Source organism: Pygocentrus nattereri, chromosome 1, assembly GCF_015220715.1.
Source record: "Pygocentrus nattereri isolate fPygNat1 chromosome 1, fPygNat1.pri, whole genome shotgun sequence".
In the NCBI taxonomy this organism is placed as follows: Eukaryota; Metazoa; Chordata; class Actinopteri; order Characiformes; family Serrasalmidae; genus Pygocentrus; species Pygocentrus nattereri.
Window position 1 is genome coordinate 50,926,233 of NC_051211.1, and position 14,365 is coordinate 50,940,597.

The following is a 14,365-nucleotide window of genomic DNA, read 5'->3' on the forward strand; positions in this document are numbered from 1 at the left end:
TTCATGCCTTTTTGAACAAGGCTTTCTTTTATTTCTTTCTTTTTTTGCTGTTTTTTTCCCTTTCAGGTTTTCTGCTGACATTGCATTTTAGTGAAATATTGGTGTGCTCACCATTTTCTGTTTCTCTGTTTTTCTCTCATTCTGCTCATAGCATAAGGAGGCAAGTATCTACAGCTCAGCTGCATTCTTTTCTTTTTATTCATTTTATATCATTTTACTAGAGGGATAATATTTTAACCTTTGTGATCCATCCTAATCCCATTCCCTCCTCTGGCCCTTTTCTTTTTCTCAGTCTTTGTTCTCCCTGAAAGCTCAAGATGATTCCTAGTATTAGGCCTAAGATCAGATTGGTTGCCTAGTATGACTGTACAGTAAATCTTTATACCACATTTTCTGATTATAGATTTAGTACCCAGATGATGTAATGAAGGAGGCCATAAATGCCATATTTACTGTCAGTAGCCAGATTTCAGTGATAAAACGTTCTCAAAAGTCTCAGCTGTCAAACTAATATAAAGCAGCTATAAGTCTTAACCTGAATAAAATATGGCTGGCGAAAAAGTTAGTTCACTTAAGCAGGAGAGGTTGATGGAAGCTGAAAATAAAACCCCAGCGCCAACAGTCCATGACTGAGGTGTCCTTGAGCAAGACACCTAACCCCCAATTGCTCCCCGGGCACTGTGGATAGGGCTGCCCACCACTCCAGGCAAGTGTGCTCACTGCCCCCTAGTGTGTGTGCGCTCACTAGTGTGTATGTGGTGTTTCACTTCATGGATGGGTTAAATGCGGAGGTGGAATTTCCCCATTTGTGGGATTAAAAAAGTATCACTTAACAAACTTGCTTCTGGTGGTAGTTAAATTAGCTTTTTGGAATAACAAAGCTACATTTCACAAACCTTGGGAGTGTGAACCAGTATAAAACATGCGAGAATGCTCTGGTCACTTCTGTTTAGAAAGAAAAAGAAAAGAGCTACGTCTCAGTCAGCATCACGCACAACCATACAAGACTCTTATTACGACAGTACTGGCATTGAAGGCACCATCCTTCACAACTGTCATCCTGAAATCATTGTTCTCCGTGGATTCATTAAATCATTTGTTTCATGATTCTGACGTGGTGTGTCTACATCTGTCATGAATGAGTTTATGAAGACATTAAGCTAGCTCTCCAGCTAGGCCTAAATTATAATAGCACTGTTATTAGCATAGTAAGACTCTACAGTGATTTCTGTTTGCACATGCACTCACACGTGTGTGTAGTTACCCAGAATCATGTGTTGAGCCAAGCATAATTCACAGTTTCTCTTGAGTGTAAAAACTTGAGCTCAAGCCACTTATGTTCTGGTGCTGGCATACATGCTAATCATAGCTGATTCCAGCATCGTAATATCTGAGGTAGCTAACGTCAACGTTTACAAAGTCATAATTCTGAAAATAGTGAAAGGCATATCAGGACATGGTGACTTTATTTTGAATGGTTTAGATGAAACAAATACACAACAGACTCTCAGTAACATGTCAACAACATATGAGGGTTTGGATGAGGCCAGGGTTAGGATTAGGTTTTGGGTTGATTTTAGGGATAGGGTTAGGATTAGGCCCAGGGTGAGGGTTAGGACTAGCTTTTGGGTTGAGGTTAGGGTTAGGATTAGTTCCAGGGTGAGGGTTAGGTTTAGGTTTTGGGTTGAGGTTAAGGTTAGGGTTAGGATTAGGCCCAGGGTGAGGGTTAGGTTTTGGGTTGATTTTAGGGATAGGGTTAGGATTAGGCCCAGGGTGAGGGTTAGGACTAGCTTTTGGGTTGAGGTTAGGGTTAGGATTAGTTCCAGGGTGAGGGTGAGGGTTAGGTTTAGGTTTTGGGTTGAGGTTAAGGTTAGTGTTAGGATTAGGCCCAGGGTGAGGGTTAGGTGTTTCGTAAGGTTGATAAGGTTAGGTTCTGGGTAATGGAAGTAACAGATTAACAACACATCTACTAAATGTAAGTAACGTATCAACAGAACATCTGCAACATATTTACGTCAGTGTATATCAGGTGCTGCACCACTGCTACTTCACTCATGTTGATGTCTTACCGATTATCTGTTACAAGAGTTTATTGAACATCTACAAAGGACCACTCCAAATAAAGTGTTGCCCAAAATATTATTGCAGAATACATTCTGGTGCACTTATCGGTCATGTGCTAGTGCTTGGTTGACTGTATCATCAAAAACAGTAAAATTAACTAAATAAGGCTTAAAAAAAAGGGAAAATTCCAACTAAATTCAGACATGCCTAGCTGAAATAGGAGCACTCATCACTGTGCTATTTAACCTGTTAGTTTTTATAAAAAACGTTTCAATAAATGTGTTTATTCTTTCTTCCGTTAGTTGGTAGTCTTTAATTTGCTAGAGTTGGGAGGGTATTGGGGGCCAGATTCAGTGGTGTATATAGTCTCACCTGCTGCTTGACTCGGCCGGTGCTTGTGCATGCACGTTTCAGCAAAGGCTATCCGTCAGTCAGTGACTTAGTAAGAGACAGTGAGTCTTGTAGGGCTGGCCCTCTGGGTGGCCCGGCAAAAGAGCAGCATAGTTCAGTGCATGACTTAACTAACTTTATATATCACTTCTTATTTTCTTTAAAGAGTATATTCTGAGCATGCTGCTTCTGTTTCATGTATTATGCACGCCCTCACTCTTCCAAATGGTTTCTAGCTCCTCCGCATGAAACTCTTTGTTGAAAAATGTTAAAGCGTACGTTTCCATCTGTTTGCAAGTTTCGTCCGTTTTTCCCCTTTCCACCTATTTGAATGTGTGTGTTTGATTGTGAATATGGCAGACTGTCAAACATCTGACACATGAGTAACAGACATATGCAATATAAGGCCTGATCTCTTAATGAATGACTTATCTTTATGGCTCGCGTGAATCAAGTTCCAGGCAGCGCTTAAGTTAGCTTACAGTAAAAAGTGACCACACTGCAGATCTAAGCCCATATCCATTCGTTCCGGCTAAGGCTTGGTCACTGAAGATGGCTTCGGTTACCATATCTGCCCTGCAGGCACAGTGACACCATATCTGCTGCCACATCATGGATTCATTAATTCTGCGTTCTGCCGGCTGCTGCATGTATGCCTTAGAGCAAATGAAAGCCTGTTTCAGTTCATTGGTATTTTCTTTTAAGCTGAGTAAGAGAGTGCTGCAGTCCTAGCAGTGCAGCCCTTGTTCCTTTCCTCACACCCCTCGTTGGGCATTCCGTTTTGATTGGCAGCTCATACATCTCCCTCTCACCACAGGGCGCCTGTAGCCCATGAAACTGATGCTGTCGGTGTTTAAACGTTTCCCCATGCGTTCGGGTAGCCCAAAGGAGGGACCCTCTCTCCTCTCTTCTCTCTTCCTCTAGAGAGGTAGAAGCAAGTACTGTGAACTGCCTCCCTGGTGGCATCCAGATATTTTTCCTCCAAATCTGCAGAAAATATCATCCCTTTATGTGTGCTAAGGAAGACTAGGTATCCGTAGCCCTGGTTTAGTTAGAGTTGCACATTCACCCGCTGCGTTGTTTGGACCGGTGCAGAATTTCCTGCCATGGCGTCTTTGATATGAGCCTTTCTAGTCACCCATCTCTGATCTGAGATTTTAGACAACGTTCTCAGGCTCAGTGATCTATTGCAAGGATTTTGCTTCCCGGTCTCACAGATGACCTGGCCATGGCTCAGAATGCTCTCTTGGTCTTTCAGTCACAGATGATGGTGTGATGACAAATGTGCTTGAAAGAGAAATGAGGCTGGAAGACTATGAGAAGTGAAGGACAGGCAGCTATAAGGTTAGCTGCACTTGCTTCAGTAGCTCTGGATGTTAGTTTTAGTGCTTGGCCACAGTGTATTACTTTAGTCTGATGAATTAGGGAAGCAGCCAAGCCTATTTTGTGTGCTTTTCACACAGCTGCACACCCTCGAATTACTAGAGGGTTATACTTAAAGGCAGTGGAGCTCAGTGAATTAAACGTGGACCAGGATTACACGTATCATCTGTGATATGACGAGATGATTTGAGTTAGAATTCTGGAGGTTTACACTGATATATTCTTTTTAGGCAATTAGGCTTCTGCAAGCTGTGGAAGGGTTCAGTCCTGTGTTTGTTGGCAGTAATAAGCCATTCTTGGAGCTGCATCTCTAGTGGTGCATCTGAGAAAGCCGGGATAGGCCAGTGAGATCCAAAGAGAAGTTAGAGATATGATGGAGGGTCTGTGCATCTTTTAGTCGTTCGACTTTCATTTTAAAAACGATATTGAAAAACAGGGAAATGGGTCGATTCTCGTTCTTGGTCCTTTTGTTGTTGTTGTGAGGTGAAACATCACGAAAGCTTTGTTTTGTAGTTTCTCAAATGAATCACAAAAAATAAAATGACAAACTAACAATAATAGAATAAAGGGTTGTATTTAATTTATCCACATTGAAACGGAAATAAACAAGCAGATTGCATGTATATGGATGCATAAGCACAGAAATGATTATCAGAGGCTACGTTTACACAGCAGGTAAAAGTGGCCCAAATCCGATCTTTTTCCTCATATGTGACACAGATGTGTCATCTGTCATCAGCCAAAAATGCATTGAATCTGACATTTTCAATTCCGATTTGAGACGCTTTCATATGTGGTACTGAAATCCAATCCGTATCCGATCTGCGCCAATGCGACGCAGGAATTCATGCGACTTTTCCAACTCGACATTCGTCATGATCTTGGGCTGCTGAAACTCAGAAACATTTATGCTGATGTTTCTGTACCAAAAAAAATAGAAGAGACTCATCGAGACTCAGAGTTTAAAAAGGTTTAGAACGAAGCAGCAGAGCGCGGCTGGAGGAGCCCGAGGCTGCAGCGCCAGAGAACAGTTTAAAGAGGACACGAACCAAAGAAGCGGCTGCGGCCGAATAACGCGCCCCTTTTTACTGTGAACTCGAACACACTGTGTTCCTGTCAGTCATTAGACCTTTAATCACGCCTGTGATGCTGACGAAGATGAAACTGAAGCTCCGGGAGTGACTGGCGTTCTCTGGCCGTCATGACTGTTTACCTCCATTCTTTTGCACATGCGGGTCGGTTTGGGAGCTGATCTGTTCAGACTGATGTCACATACAGATCACATTTAAAAGATAGTGTGAACAGCCAAACAAAAAAATCGGATGTGGGGAGAAAATTAGATTTTGGCCACTTTAACCTGCTGTGTAAACATAATATGATGTAATTGATCACAGTAACAAAAAATATCATTGTATTGTAATATCAATGCTCACTGATGTTGTTGCATACTACATCATGGTATTAAAAGCAACCAGTAGCTATTACATTCAGAAAATAGGAGGTGCTTTCTTACACGTGCAATATAAATAGTCCTGGGGATAATAAGAGTGTTGTGTGCCTCTCACATGGAAATAAACTAGAGAAGAATAGATGGTCTGCGTAGGAGACGTTGAGGTCAGAGTCAGACAAAACAACGTGAGAGAATGGCTATTCAGTCTGCAGGTCAGGCTGTTTGTCTCAAGCTGAGAGTATTTTTTTTTTTTTTTGAACAGGCTCAGAGTGAACCGCAGCAGTTCAGAAGTGCGTGAGAACTGTCCAGAGCCAAAGTGCTAAACCTATCCTTCCACAGAATGCATAAACCTGCCATTTCTATTTGATTCTCATTCGCTCTCTTTCAACTGTGGCTTGTACACAGTTGAAAGAGAGGAAACGGACAGACCTTAGACCTTAGAAGAAAAAGTCAGAGTGAGAGAGAGCTGGAGATCATCTACGTTTTATGAAAATGTAACACAGCAAAGTTACTGGATTGTCCAATAAATTATAATCAGAGTGCTGAGTCCTGTAGGTTTTAGCCTGTTTGAGGTATATGGTTACGTTCAGCTTCTGCTGTGCGAAGTGGCCTGTCAGTGTATATTTAACAGGATGTTACACAGAAGCCTCAACACCTAAAAATATCATTTTTTGAGTAATTCGTGTGTCCGTTCTTTAACTTTATTACAGCTTCCGTTCTTTTCAGAAGGCTTGCTTTCAGTTTTTCGAAGAACTCTGCAGGGATTTTTTTCCCACACCTCTAAAGTTCAGTCTCAGAAGTTGGTTGTATTTTCTACTTCTCACGATCCAAATAATCCCAAACACGATCAGTGATGCTGAGGTCTGGACTCTGGGGTGGCCAGTCCACTGATCTGAGAACTCCTGCAGCTTGTTTGTTTACTATGCAAATGTTCTTTTGTGTCAGTTTCTTTTCTCAGTGAGGAGTTTCAGACAGATAGTGTTGTCTTCGCACAGTGGAAGGAAAAATAGAAACACCTGCACATTTTTACAGATCTGAGTTTTTCTCTCAAAGATGGAAGCTTTAAGTGCTGTTTATCTGGTGACCAGGTCCTACAGCTTTTTTTTTTTTTTTACTTTATTTTTCCTTATGTGGATTTACATATGGTATCAAAATATAAAAAAAAAAAAATCAAATCAATATTTCATGTGCATAATCCATGGTCAATATCCCATTAACATAATTAACAAGGTTAATTACTGGGTTAATTCTCTTCTTGTTGCTTCTGTTTCTTGAGTGCCTTGCTCTCAATTTGCTGCTGTAGCTCTGTAAATTTCCCTGCTGTGAGACTAATAGGATTATCTTATTTTATGTGATGTCCTCAAAAATATCTCCTGAAAGATGAATCATTTCTGATTAATGGCCGTTTTGACTACAGATTGAAAAAATGAAGGGTGATCTTTGACTTTTGCACAAAACTGTGCTTGTCATTGTATTGTTATTTCCACATGTAGCCATCAGCATCTCAGCATGTCTCTCCATTCCTCTTTGTGTCATGATCTGTTATCCTCACCAGTACCTTCTGTTCTCTTTTCCTTTGCCAGGCATCTCTACACTCTATGCTCTTGCAGGTTATTCTCTATCTTCCCACTGTTTTTCTCTCTGCCATTTTCTTCTTGCATTTGTCTTTTTTTCAGTCTTTTCAAACGTGCCTTCTTTGTTCATGTGCGTGTAATTGCACATATAATTGTGCTCTCTGTCTTATCTGTCGCTTATCTGCGTGTGTGACCTTGCCTTAAACATTTCTCTGTGTGTGGACAGATGGAAGAGCTGCTAGCAGCGATGGAGAAGGTGAAGCAAGAGCTGGAGTCCATGAAGGCCAAGCTTTCGTCTACTCAGCAGTCCCTGGCTGAGAAAGAGGCCCACCTGACCACACTGAGAGCGGAGCGCAGGAAGCATCTGGAGGAGGTCCTGGAGATGAAGTAAGAGTCTGTTTTCTTGAAACTTCCATGTTTTCACTTCGTTGTTCTTGCTGATTTTCATGGATTTGGTTTACTGAGTTGTGAGTAGTTGTAATGTAGACTTGTTGGAAAGAAGTAGATGAGTAATTTGAGAAGCATTGTATTGAAGATGTATCTGTGTTTCTATCTGTCTATCTGTCTGTCTGTCTATCTGTCTGTCTATCGATCTAGACAGTCTTAAAGTAAAGCGTTATGTGTTTAGTAGGACTGTATAATATATACCCAGTTAATCATTATGATGTTGGCCCAACACTTACATTGCAGACGGCTGCAAAATGCAAATGAGTCGTCTGATCAATCACAATTTTCTTTTATTCTGTGGTCTGAGCATTTTGACCAGATGAGCGTTTCAGCAAGTGTTACTGTGCTCCAGTGAAAGTAAATAGTTTTGCTCACGATGCTGCAGACCAGTCTTTTACTCTATTAAATGATTGTTTCATCAGTGTGCTTTGAATATATTGCAAGGCGTAGTATTGGGTCTAGTATTGGTTGATATGCATGTTCATCCAGTATACCTGTAGAAATTCTTCTTGAATTTTCTCATGAACATTATACCAGTGTAAGTGCTGATGACACAATGTACAAACAGCTCCCTCATGGATGTTTCAGCAGTCCCTCTTCTGCAGCTGTGTAGTCAGTAAGAGTATGAAGTCCAGTTTATTGTTCAAGGAGTAAAAATATATTGAAAAATGGTGTGATTTATTGCAGTAATGGCAAATCTCTTATAAAATAAGATTAGACTTTCGCTTATGAAAACATGGTGGGCATGCTCTGTTGTAAGTCACCTTATAAAGCTTGAAATGATCATTTGGAAGTATAAAAGTATGGAGTATAATTTTTAAAAGAGGCATCAGGGTGAATTTCAACAACAGCACACGTCTTTATGTATTAACATCACATGCGCAGGCTCGAAAAGAATGTCCTCAATGTTTAGACCTTAAATGAAAAATCGGCATAATGAACATATAATGACAGTAGCCGATATTTCCCTCACTTCCTCGAAAGATGCGTCCTTCACCAAGTTTTGACCGAGTTTTCTTTGAATTCTCTTTCAAAGCACTTGAAATTGTTTCATTTCTCTGCTTGAAACACAACCAAACTTGCTCTACAAAATGCTCTTGCACATATATAAACAACATGCGCAAAAACATTTTTTTAATATGCTTTAATGCTAAAGTCTACTGTGTATCCAAAGCGAGCCACAGGATTCACGTGTTCCCTCTGAGCAGTCTGCGGTAGTTAAGGCTAGGGTTCTGGAGAGGCAGTAAGCTCTTGGGAGGCTGAATGGCTTTCTGAGTGCCACTTTATGAAGGTATCTTCCTCCCACACTACAGAACCTCTTCAGAGACGTACCCCTCACACAGACCACTTCAGTGGAATCCAAGCACTTCTCCCTCCTCCTCTCTCCCTCCCTCACCCCTGTGTGTGCCCTCTGTTTTCCCATGCTCCTCTCTGACAAATTCTCATCGTTCTCAGCCGTTCGCTCGGCTCTATCAGTCGTCATACCTTAGTAAAGGAGTTGCTTCCTTATAGACGATAAGGCAAGTAGGACACTAGAGTCACAAGACTCAGCATTTCAGGAGGTCATTAAGCCTGCGCCGTACAAGGACTGACTGATTTGAAGAGTTTGTGGCGGGAGATTGTTTTAAGTTGGTAAAAAAATAAAGAAAGAAAGAAATTATTGACTGATGTAGTTTAACAACGAGTACAAAATTAAACAGGTGCCCATAGATTTAGGTTTAGACTGATATAATTGACAACTGTGAATTGTCAGATTTCTTAAATTCAGGCAGAAAATCACAAAATCTCAGTTTTCTTCACTTCTGGTTTGTTATCCTCAGACTAAAGGTGAGGCTTTGATGCATTGTGCACAATTGTGTTATTCAAACGGTGTTTTGTGCTCGGTTTTACCAGTGCAGTTTCTAGAGCTTTAATGCAAGTCAGAAGGTGAAACCAGTGGCACTCTTCATGTGAGAGGTGTCGGTTTGTTGCAGTTTAAAAATATTAATATTCTGTGCATAGTTCTATAATGAATGATCCAGTTGAACTCAATTCAAATGAATTACCTACAATTCAGTTTTTTTTGTGTGACACTTGGTGCTTTGCTGTCTGCGTCTCCTGTCCAGTTTGCTCTACGCTTGTCACACGTGGGTACACAGCATTACAGTTTATGACGCTGCTTGATCTGTACCCCGCATGCCTGTCTTTTTACAGCCATGTATTAGTGGATTAGCTTGGGGAAGTTTTTCATCAGATCGGCTCTAGCATTAACAGATGATGAACACCAGCCACGTACATCACTATAAAGCAGTTTTAGTGCCGTCTCATTCTCTTTCCTGGTTTAATACCACTTAATGTGATTGGCTGAATATAAATTACCTTTGTTATTAACGGACTGTTTGTATGTGGACGCTGTTATGTATTGACCTATGTGGCCTGTTCTACATAAGGAGAAAGAGGCCATTTGAGATTGCGCCTGTATTCTTTTAATCTTTGTTCATGTTGTTGTTACTGTAGCATCTGTACAGGCTAGGGATGCTGTCTTACACAATGCAAAACCACTCAGATAGATTATCACACCTAACTTTGACTGGTAACATGTAGGACATCGGAACAATTTTTGCATGTCATTTCTATTAGGGTGCATGTCACAGACTCGACTACTGTGACAGTGTGCTTATGCATGCGCGGTACAGATTGGGTGGTGTTGGCAAAGGTAATGTGCTTGTATGCGTGTGTGAGAGTGATGCGCATTCACGCATAAATCAGGCAAGAGATGCAGGTTTGCGATAGGCATCTTATATTTAAAAATAGAAATTATTGCTTACAATAATAAAACTAATCAGTGCTTCATTTTTGATTTTTTTTTGCTAATACTCATAAATCCTTGTGACTTACAACCAGCCGATTTAATCAGCCAACTGTTTGCGCCTGACTTTAATAACAAGATGGTGGTCCGGGCTTGAAAGGAGTCAGTGCCCCAGTACATATCCCTCATTTCTCTTTCTTTGGACGTGATTGATGTGGCTCCACCTGGCAGGGTTTGATCTCTGGAGCTGAGGCCTTGTCTGCCTGCCCAAAGAGCTTACACAGGTTCCTGCTGGAAACATTAACATCATCCCACCTCCTCTACTATATGGCAGTTTGTTTGAATATGCCACAATAAAAGGAATCTATCATTAGACATGAGCCTCGGCGTGCATTTATAGAGTACAGAGAGACTCTTATGGGTAAGTGAGTTGCATAACCTCTCTGGTGGTATAAGTAAATTATCCCTTGTATATACTGCATGCTATTATTAAAGCAGGTGCCGTTCATTTATCAAACATGTATGAGAGGATTCTGGGAATGGTGTGGATTTCCATAAGCCTGCTATGATGCTGCATATAAAGGAGGAGTTTGAAGTTTCTCTTTTCAGAGTCCCTCTTTTGATGTCCTGGATGTTAACTTCACACACCCACTGCTTTTCTGTGGAGGGAATATCAAACAAGTTTTAGAATAATGGAATAATGGAAAAATGAGTCATGACTGGTATTTCAAGGACATTTCCCAGCAATTTCCAAAGGTTGGCAGAGCGATGCCGTGTGTCGGAAGTTTCCTCAGGGACAGGTTCCACGCGCACACTCGAGTTACGTTCCCACAGGAGATGCGGCATTAAAACAAGATAAAGAGTGGCCTTTCTGATGGTGGAATGCGGCTCTTTATCTTGGCTTAATGTGTTTGAGTCAGTGCTGCCTTCAGACTGCCATAAAAGTCCCCCTGCCCGTAGGCCTCCATAACCTTGTCCAAATGTGTCAAAAAAAAACCGAGGTCAGTGGACTAGGACAGGGAACGCTGTGTATCCCCTCGTGCTTAACCGCACGCTTCCAGAATAAAACATCACTGCCAAGAGAAAATACGACCACGAAGGCCGTTCTGATGCCTGTATGTGTAGGGAGGAAGTTTAGAAGCCATTTTAATGGGGGTCCCGCTGGTCTCTCTAGTGACAAGAACAGTGCGGTCACAGCAGTGACGAGTGGTGCTAGCCCACTGATGAAACTGCAGCCTGGCAGGAGACAACCAATTGGACGAATCATTAAAAAAGGGAAGGGGCACAAAATGAATGAGAGACACAAAGGATTCAAGTGGTGTACTTATTTCTGTAATATCCCAACTGAACCTCCGACCACAAGCCAGTTTAATCTCAGCCATATATAGGCGCCAGCTCTTTGGGCTGGCGCCCCTGCCATTTTCACCAAAAAGTCAGATTTATAGTTTTCAAAATTCAAATTATCTGGTTTACGTAGGTATATTAACACAACATGAAGGCAAAGTTTGAAGGCTAGGAATTAATCTTATTTGATCTTAAACTACCCGTCAAAACTTTGGGCACCTCAAGCATTTGAGAAAATATTAATACAAATGAGTATGTTTTTGACTTTGATTTGGAGTAAAGCCTACGTGGGTTTATTTTGAGGACATGTCATTTTTTGTGACTGTACAGCCTCGGGATATAATGTCATGTGTTCTGTTCCCTTGTTGTACTGCCAGCGCTCAAACCTTTCAGCTGTTTATACCACCTTTGGGCCAAATGATTATCAAAAAGAGCCTTTAACAGTGGTTTTGAAAAGAAAACCTAAATTATTTTTAGGCAAAATCATTATTTAGGCAAAAAAAACTTCTCTTCATATGAAGGACAGAAGACTTACCAGCGTAAACCAACAGTTTCATGTTAAAGCATTTGAAGGTGTTTGTTCTTACAAAGTATTTCCTATTAATAATGTGCCAATGGGCAATAAATAACCAGTGCATTTTGCCAGAGTTTCTTCTCTTTGGGGATAAGCCTGGCAGTGGTAATCTTGAGTAAAGCTTGTATAAGCTTTATTCACACCTGTCACAGCATTGATATGGATTTTCTTGCATTCACAGCCTTTAACAAAACTGTGTTCTTCACAGTCTTGCTCTCTTCTAGCAAATGTAACCAAGCTAGCAGGCCAGTGGTCCAACTGACCATGCCAGCATGCCGTGCACATCCAACTGTGATGTGATTTAAGAAACTTACCTTTATTAAGGCATTGTTGGTGTGAAAGTAGAGGAGGCAGTGGATAGGGCAAGATGGAGGCAGATGATCCACTGTGGCGACCCCTAAAGGGAGCAGCCAAAAGAAGAAGACGACCTTTATTAAGGCATTGCCACATAAGAGCTGGATAATGTTTAAAATAAGCTGCGGACACATCAAGGCCTACAACTCTTTTCATTCAAACTTTGTGGGATGTTTGAACTGTTAAGTTTAGTGTAGTGCAGTTTTTATACCTTACACTATGTTCCTGGTGACAGGAAGCCAATTCAGATTTCAAAGGAAGACAGTGTCCCCAAACTTTTGATGCACCTTGTAGCCTTACGCCTGTAACAAAGTTCAACAACAACAAGTTGTTCGTATATCAGGAGAGATTTCTGAGGAGATGAGATGTACGTATGCCAAGGAAAATAAGTTTCCAAACTGAAGTTCAGAAATGATTAAAGAATATGCAGAAAATGGGGCTCCTAACAACCATGCATGGCCACCAAAAGTGTCCTCATCAGATAACAGCACTTAAAGTTTTCATCTTTGAGAGAGAGAGAGGAGAAAAGCTGCTCAGATCTGAAAACATCCCGAGCCATCCATCCACTGTGATATGACGATTCAGTGTTATTGGTAGCTGTCTAGAAGTCCCTACTGAGAAAAGCACAAAAGAGAAGGCAAACTGAGAAGCTGCTGTTCTTCTCATTTACATTCTACTCAGAACAATGAGTCCAGACCTCAGCATCACTGAATGTGTTTGGGATTACTTGATTGAGAGAAGGAGAAAATGCAACCAACTTTTAAGACTGAACTTTGGAAATGTGAAAAAATATGTGCATACTGGTATCAAGTCCCCTGAAAACAGTGTAAGCTGTAGTAAAGGCTGAGTGGACACACTAAGCATTGAAAAACCTGATATTTTATGTAGTCGCTGAGGCGTCTGTGTAATTTTCTTTAAAATATGTTTTCTTGGATTTTTTCCTAATGCTGAAAAGTGAATTACTTACCCTAATGGCCATTTTGACTGGAGGTTAAAAAAATGATCTCTGTCTTTTTCTCAAAGCACCATGTGTAGTCCTTCATAACGTCATGGTTTAATAATGCACAAGTAGGTTGGACAACTTTTAAAATGACTTCCTTACTGTTTTAGCTGTCCACATGGAGGAAGTCCCAAGCTGTGCTGGTGCCGTTGTAAAGGAAGCTTGTAGTGTAGGCTGTGTGCAGCAGTTAAAGTCAGGGTCACTCTGTAGCCGAGGGCTCACAGGACGAATGAGGAGGCAGTGGTGATGAGAACACCAGCACACTGCCCCATCCGCACATTTCCTCTCCATTTAACAGTGTCTAAATGCCCCCCTCTCTCCGTTACCCAGAGTCCAGATGCGATGTTGTAAGATCTTATTGTTCTCCACTCTTGTTTGATGTGGCAAGCTTTTCTCGCTCATTCTTATTCTTTTGTTCTCTCTCTCACTCTCACAAATCACAGCTCAGAGTCTTCGCTTAGCGAAGTGGAGCTGCGTAGCAAAGATCTGTCGTCTGCTTTTGAACAAATGTTTACCTTTCATCCCACATTTGTTTTGGGGAGTGGCGGAAATTTCAGAGGGCCTGATGAGAGGTGCTTGTTGAATGTGTAGTAAGTCTTAATGAAGATGTTCCTCAGATGTTCAGATGGAGGCTTTTGGCCTGTATTTTATGGCTGTTTAACACTGTTGCAGCACTTGTGCAAAAAATGAGAATCCAAGACCAAAAAAGACAATAAACTGCTGCAGCCACCATTTATAAAAAGTCTTAACTATGATGAAATTGTTTCATGTTACCCTATAGATGTTAGGAGCTTTACACCTCCAACAGGGGCTGGACAAAGACCCCATCCCATTTCAGCCCTAGCCCCTACCACTTAGCCCTTAGCTCTCCATTGTGTGCGTTCACGTCTAGGGGTAAGGTGTCCCAATTTTTGTTGAGATGGAGGGGTAGGGTGAAGTGTTGGGGCTACATGGCCCTCCAAACCGAGGTTTTTCAGAGGAGCGCACCAAACAGAGT

General features: G+C 41.4%; 2 protein-coding genes across 19 annotated transcripts in view; both read left to right on the forward strand.

Annotated features, from left to right (window-relative positions):
• cax1 (cation/H+ exchanger protein 1) overlaps nt 1–14,365 on the forward strand; it is a 1,125,587-nt gene that overhangs the window by 645,164 nt on the left and 466,058 nt on the right. The gene's annotated exons all lie outside the window — the stretch shown is intronic.
• The window catches only part of erc1b (ELKS/RAB6-interacting/CAST family member 1b), a 340,281-nt gene that overhangs the window by 178,329 nt on the left and 147,587 nt on the right, over nt 1–14,365 (forward strand). For all 18 annotated transcript variants that reach the window (XM_037539543.1, XM_017723129.2, XM_017723132.2 and 15 more), the window contains one exon: nt 7,088–7,248. In XM_037539543.1, coding sequence (XP_037395440.1) covers nt 7,088–7,248 — 161 coding nt within the window. The remainder of the gene's footprint in view (nt 1–7,087; nt 7,249–14,365) is intronic.